This window comes from Microtus ochrogaster, chromosome 10 (assembly GCF_000317375.1).
Source record: "Microtus ochrogaster isolate Prairie Vole_2 chromosome 10, MicOch1.0, whole genome shotgun sequence".
NCBI classification, from domain to species: Eukaryota; Metazoa; Chordata; class Mammalia; order Rodentia; family Cricetidae; genus Microtus; species Microtus ochrogaster.
The window spans coordinates 52719412-52726391 of NC_022016.1; the positions used below are offsets into that span (position 1 = coordinate 52719412).

The 6980-nt window shown below is 51.8% G+C and overlaps 1 protein-coding gene across 1 annotated transcript in view; it reads left to right on the forward strand.

Moving 5' to 3' along the window:
- The window catches only part of Oprd1 (opioid receptor delta 1), a 33106-nt gene extending 27403 nt beyond the window's left edge, over window positions 1-5703 (forward strand). Inside the window, exons 2-3 of the mRNA XM_005353137.2 lie at window positions 758-1107; window positions 4073-5703. Of these exons, the coding sequence (XP_005353194.1) occupies window positions 758-1107; window positions 4073-4614 (892 nt within the window). The 3' untranslated portion in view covers window positions 4615-5703. The remainder of the gene's footprint in view (window positions 1-757; window positions 1108-4072) is intronic.
- Window positions 5704-6980: the final 1277 nt, after the last annotated feature.

The following is a 6980-nucleotide window of genomic DNA, read 5'->3' on the forward strand; positions in this document are numbered from 1 at the left end:
CCCTGGGCTCAGGGCTACATTATATATCCATTCTATACATTCCAGATTCTATAGATTCTATTCTATACATCCCTGGGCTCAGGGCCACATTGTCTATCATCTCACTAAATTCTCACAACCTTACATTCCCTGACCCTGACCCCCTTCCTTTTTTTTTTTTGGAGGCAAGGTACCATTCATTATGAGATTCTCCCTGGAGCTGGCGTTATAGGCAGTTGTAAGCCACTTGATGTGGGTGTTGGGAATCAAACTCAGGTCCTCATGTCACATTCATTGTCATAGGTAGCTCAGGCTGGCCTTGAACGGATCATCTTCCAGCTTCAGCCTCCCCAGTGCTGGGATCGTAGGCTCCAGAGAGATCCTTACCTGTCTGCCTCTGGGAGAAGGAGTGATGGTCAGCTGGGTGGTGCAGGGCCCAAGCCCACCTTGGCTCCCAACCTATTTATTTGTTTGTTTATTTATTTATTAGAAAGTTATTTATTTATTTATTAGAAAGTTATTTATTTATTTATTAGAAAGTTATTTATTTATTTATTTATTTATTTATTTATTTATTTATTAGAAAGGGCCTCATGTAGCCCAGGCTGGTCCTGAACCCCCAGTCCTCATGGGTTAGCTTCCTGAGTGCTGGGATTGCAGGCATTGACACCACACTGGGCCAGCCCTTTGTGTATTTTTGATGAATTCCCTCTACTCCCCCGGAGTAATGAAAACTGAAACCCACGAAGTGGGTAGTCACCCGTGCTCTTCTTCTAAGGTACACTAAGTTGAAGACCGCCACCAACATCTACATCTTCAACCTGGCCTTGGCTGATGCGCTGGCCACCAGCACGCTGCCCTTCCAGAGCGCCAAGTACCTGATGGAAACGTGGCCGTTTGGGGAGCTGCTGTGCAAGGCGGTGCTGTCCATTGACTACTACAACATGTTCACCAGCATCTTCACCCTCACCATGATGAGCGTGGACCGCTACATCGCCGTCTGCCACCCGGTCAAGGCCTTGGACTTCCGAACGCCTGCCAAGGCCAAGCTGATCAACATCTGCATCTGGGTCCTGGCTTCCGGTGTTGGGGTCCCCATCATGGTCATGGCAGTGACCCGACCGCGGGGTGAGTGTGCGTGCGCGAGGAAGCTGCAACCGAGGCCCGACCACATGTTGACCTCTGTGGATTTCCAGGGCGTTTATTTGGGCAAGTGGGAGGGGTTACAGAGCATTGAAAGGGAGTGGATTGGCTAGTGGGGTGGAGAGTCAGCCAATGCGGAGTGTGGGTGGTAGATTGCTGTGAAGATGAACACAGGTTGCTGGCCTAAAGGAATTTATAATAGATTTATGGACGGGCTGGTCAAGACTGTGAATAATACTGGCCAGGGAGATGCATAAATGGCCAAGGTATGATTGTCACTGACCAGTCAGCAGCAGAGGCTACGGACTCTGCAGGCCCATCCTAAACTCCCATTTATCCCACTTCTGAAAACCACTGGGGGGCCTGGAGAGATGACTCAGTGGTTAAGAACACACACTGTTCTTTCTGAGGACCCGAGTTTGATTCCTGGCACCCATATCAGATGGCTTACAACTGCCTGTAACCCCAGCTCCAGGGGGAATCTCACACCTCCCAACCTCTGTGGACACGTGCATGCATGTGCCCATCCCCTCCCCCATACACACAATTAAAAGAATAAAAATTTAAAAAGAAGACAGCTAGAAGCTGGGTATCTAATACATACAGGGCACTCAGGAGCTTGAGGCAGGAAGGTCTTGAGAGACCAGCCTGGGCTGTGCAGTAAGAACCTGAAGAAAGGGACTTCTGGGAGGATGTAGTTCAGTTTGTAGAGAGCTTGCCCAGGATGCACAGAGCCCAGGGATCAATCCCCAGCACAGATCAGGTGCTGCATACCCATAAACCTTGCAAGAAGATCAGGAGTTCTTGGCTAGCTTTAGCCCACCCTGGGCTACCTAAAACCGTCTCAAAAACAAAGAAAGAAAAATAAGGAGGAAAAAAATATCATGTCCAAATGACCAAAGCAAGACCTAGAGAGTGATCCGCAGGGAGTGGCCGACAGGCACATCTCCTGGGGTATCTGTACTCGTCTCTGTAGCTACTGTAACAAACATCCCCAACCCATGGAAGTTTACTTCTCAGTCCACTACAATCCACTGGGTAGGAGGATAGTCTGGGGGTAACCCAGGCTCCCAGGGAAGGTGTCCAAGTCTTCCACTCTTGCTGTCTGGTCAGTGCATAAATAAGGAAATCAGGAGAAGTCATAACCACTCTTCAGTGTTCTTGTCCATCCCTTCCTAGTGCTGACTGCCCACATGGCCCCATGACATAAGGAAGGAAGGGTGCCTATGCATTAGCAGCCAACCTCTGAGCCCTATCTCCTCACAGACAAGGCAGGAGATACCTCTCCCCTTTCCCCTTCCCCTCCCCCTCCTCTGACTGAGACACAACGTGGTAATACGTGCCCATAACCCCAGCACACAGGAGACTGAGAAATACCCTGAATCCAAGGCCACTTTATATTATTTATCCAGACCCTAATTGAAAGAAAACAGAATCAAGTCGGGTGGTTTAGTTCCAGCCTCCCAGGCAGTCACTGGATGGAAGTTGACCTTTGACCTAAAGGCTCCTGCCCTCAGGTCTCTCCTTTCTTTTGGTCCCTGGGTAGAAGTCTGTAGAAGCTTGATCCTCAGGGTAGGGGAAGGGAAGAGGATTCGTGGGAGATGCCGTAGACACCTTGATGGCCACAAGGGCAGATCCCCAGCGCCATTATACAGCTTTTGAGCAATTGCTTTTAACTGAGCAGCAGGGCCCATTGCTCAACGTCAGCCTTCAGTTTACGCTTCATTAACTGCAGCCTTGCTGGAAGCTGAGGCAAAAGGACCTCACTCCTCCCTCTCGGAGCACCATCGCTCACACGACACACTGGTACTCAGTCATCCCCGGGGCTCCTGACAGCCTGAAGGACTCCAGCCTCCTTCTCATGACTCTCGGGCTGCAAGTCCACTGTGTGGCTCCAAGAGATCTGGAGCATCCCTTGGGTCAGCTTCCGGCCTACATCAGAACCCTAAGACATCCTCTGAGACGCTCGTGTGGCCCAAGCCTGTTCTCCAGGAGCAGGATGCTTCCCTTCCTCTTTCTATAGTGCTGGCTGTTGGAAGGCTCTGCTATTTTATTTTACTTTTGGATATAGTCTCAGTATGCACCTTTTCCTAGCCTTGCACTTGGGATGCTCCTGCCTCAGGCTCCTGAGTCACCGGTGGGACTGGAGGTTTGAGCTACCTCGCCTGGTACAGGGTTGTTGTTGACATTAACTGAGATCTGCACATTGTCCTATAACCTCCACATGTGTATCTGGAAGATACACACGGAGAACAAATATATCTAACCATTACTAAAGAAATGTGCCTTTGGTAGTTAGCCCCACCGTAAGGAAACTTGAAGACAGAGAGTAATCTGCCCAAGGCCACACACATCTGGGCTGGAGTTAGACTCCTAACCCAGGCTTTTTTTTGGGGGGGGGGGCAGGAGGGAATCTTATATAGCTCAGGCTAGCCTAGAAGTTAATGTAGTCAAGGATGGCCTTGAACTTCTGCTCCTCCCTGCTTCTATCTCCTGAGTGCTTGGGTTATAGGCATGTGCCATCAGGTCAAGTTTTTACAGTGCTGGGAACTGAACCTAGGGCGTAGGGCATGCTGGGCACTCTAGCAACTGAATTACATCTCCAGCCCTAACTCACACTCAGAATCAATCATCAGTACTAACCAACCCACTGGAGCGATTTTGGAAACAGGTAGGAGGGGAGTTGCTGAGTTAGCATCATGACTGCCCTTCCAGGCCGCGATAAATTATTAATGTCGTCCAAGGACATGGGGGCTTACATACGGCTGAGAGAAGACACAGAAGAGGACCTCCCAGGTGAGGAACAATTCTGGGGTCTTTAAGCATAAGAAGGAGTTCAGCAAGTAAAGGGACAATCTAGGCATCAATCATCTTGAAAGGGAACAAGCAGACAGGGCCCCTTAGGCACACAGACCTCTGACCCTTGCCTTTCTTTGTTTCCCTGGCTCAGACGGAGCAGTGGTATGCATGCTCCAGTTCCCCAGCCCCAGCTGGTACTGGGACACGGTGACCAAGATCTGCGTGTTCCTCTTCGCCTTCGTGGTGCCGATCCTCATCATCACCGTGTGCTATGGCCTCATGCTGCTGCGCCTGCGCAGTGTGCGCCTGCTGTCGGGCTCCAAGGAGAAGGACCGCAGCCTGCGGCGAATCACACGCATGGTGCTGGTGGTGGTGGGCGCCTTCGTAGTGTGCTGGGCGCCCATCCACATCTTCGTCATCGTCTGGACGCTGGTGGACATCAATCGGCGCGACCCACTCGTGGTGGCCGCGCTGCACCTGTGCATTGCGCTGGGCTACGCCAACAGCAGCCTCAACCCCGTGCTCTATGCCTTCCTGGACGAGAACTTCAAGCGCTGCTTCCGCCAGCTTTGTCGCGGGCCCTGCGGCCGCCAGGAACCCGGCAGCCTCCGCCGTGGCCGACAGACCACCGCGCGTGAGCGCGTCACCGCCTGTACCCCCTCCGATGGCCCTGGCGGTGGTGCTGCCGCCTGACCTCCCGCTAAGCACCCCACCCAAGTGAAGTGACCTGGCGGCCACACCGAGCCCCCTGGGAGGCCCTGGCCACCATCTGGGCAGCTGGAATGGGGCCTGCGCAGAGGGGTGGCCTCCGGCAGGGATGGGACCTGAGGGATCCAAGGCTATGGGTTGGAGGGGTGGGGGCAGAGCTGGCGACTCCAGAGAGAGAGAGTGACACCTGAGGCTCTAAACTGGATCCTTTAGTCAGGCCTTTCCAATGGGCAGAGCTTCAAGACAGCCACAGGCTCTGGCCTTTTGAACACCCAGTTTCTGTCCAAGACCTGAGGATTCCAGCTCTAGAAACCAGGAGGGGCAGAAAGGATGGTGGCAGCGAGACTCTGGGCTTCTGTATTATGGGGAGCAGCCTCTTCTTAGAGAAGGTGAAGGGACCCAACAGGCAGTCAGGAAGGGCACTTTAGGGTCAGGAGATAAACGCACCCCCCCCCCGGGGCGGGGCGGAGGTGGGGGGCTCAGTTTGGAGAAGAGAACAGACTCTCACCGCGTTATAACTAACCGACCGACTAAACTCGCTGAGGCTAGGTCCTATTTAATTCTTTATATAAAGAATACAAACTGGTCCTGATGGGGCAGGTTTGTGTAATCCCAGTCATGCTGGAGGCGCAGGCTAGAGAGTTAAAGGCCAGCCTGGGCACCTGAGTGTCTAAAAATTAAAAGTAAAGAGGGTTGGGGGTGTAGCTCAGTGGCAGAGTGTTTGTGTGAGGTTCTGGGATCAATGAGACAAGACAAACAAAAAACCCTCCAAACAACAGCAAAAACAAACAAAAAAATAAACCGTATGGGTGACTCTGAATTAAATAGCATCCACTGCCTGGCGACCCCGTGGGGCTGGGGACAGGTCGTGGGGTAGAAGCAGTGGCTCCGTGGATACTGGAGCAAGGCCCCCAGAATCAAGTTCGAACGGGATCTTTGAAGCTCAGGAAGGAGCAAGAAGGTTCCGGGACTCCAAAACCCAGCAAGCCTTAGTGTCGAGAAACGGAAGTAGAGCTAGAACAGCGGCTCAGGACTTAGGTGCACTTGTTATTCTCACAGAGGACACAGATTCAGTTCCCAGCCCCCACCTGGTGGCTCACAACCATCTCCAGTCCTAGTATATCTGATGCTCTCTTCTGACCTCTGTGGGCACCAGGCACGAACATGGTGCACATACATACATGCAGGAAAAACACTCATAGACATAAAATAAGTCTTTAAAAAAACATGTGGCCAGGCAGTGGTGATGCATGCCTTTAATACCGGGAGGATGGGGCAGGCCAGCCCGGTCTACAGAGCTAATTCCAGGACAGCTAGGATGGAACGCTGTCTCAAAATATCAAAACAAACAAAACAAAAACAAGATGGAGCTGGGTCATGGTGGCGCAGGCCTTTAATCCCAGAACCTTGGAGGTAGAGGCAGGAGGATCTCTGTAAGTTCGAGTCCAGCTTGATCTGCAGAGTGAGTTCCTGTCTCAAAAAACAAATGAAAACAAAAGTGTGTGTTGGGGGAGACTAGACAGAGAGGCAGGCTTCTGCTTCCAGGTTAGTTGTGGAGCCTGAGGGTGGATACTTTTGGAGTTCCCAGGGCTTTAGTGTCTGGATCAGTGCTGGAGCCCAAAGAACCTCCTTGTTTGAGCATACCATGTGTGGCACCTTAGCATGAGTGGGGGTTATCAGAACTACCAAATATTTGGACCCTTGATAAGAACCTGGAAGAATTCCCTCCCTTTCCTCCCCTGCCCATCTGATGTCAGGTGTTAGTGGCTCTCAGGGATTGGAGCTGCCCAAGTAGGAGCCAACTTTGAAAGCACTGAGGTAAGAAGGGTTTTTTTATAGCAATGGCATCGGCATGGCTCTTTGCTGCCTCTCTGTTTGCCCCCTGGGTCTCTCCTCTGCCCTCGCTGCCCCCTTCAAGCTGCTGAGGGTGGACAGAGGGACACATCCAGGCACTCCTGGATCCCAGCTCCCCTGGATGTCATTGTTTCCCATGTCCCCAGAGCCTCCCCCACTGCCTGAGCAACCTGCCTGACTCCGTATTGAAGCAGCCTGCTGACATCCTTGTAAAAACAAATTTAATTCTCTTCCTTTTTTGGGACAGATGGAAAGAAATTGACGCCTTTGTCTCAAACAAAAAAAAAAAAAGGAGAGAGACAATATACCTCTTTTCTTCTTGACAGCCATTTCTTTGGAACAAAAGCTGGAGGCTGTCACTCCAGCAAGGACTGAACCAGCCTCCAGGGAGGCAGGAGCTAGGCTAGCAGTGGAAGGCTCCCTCGATGGACTGGACGAAGCCCATCTTTTACTCAGTGGGAAGTCCCTAAAGGCCCAGAACCTTGGCATCTCCGTAC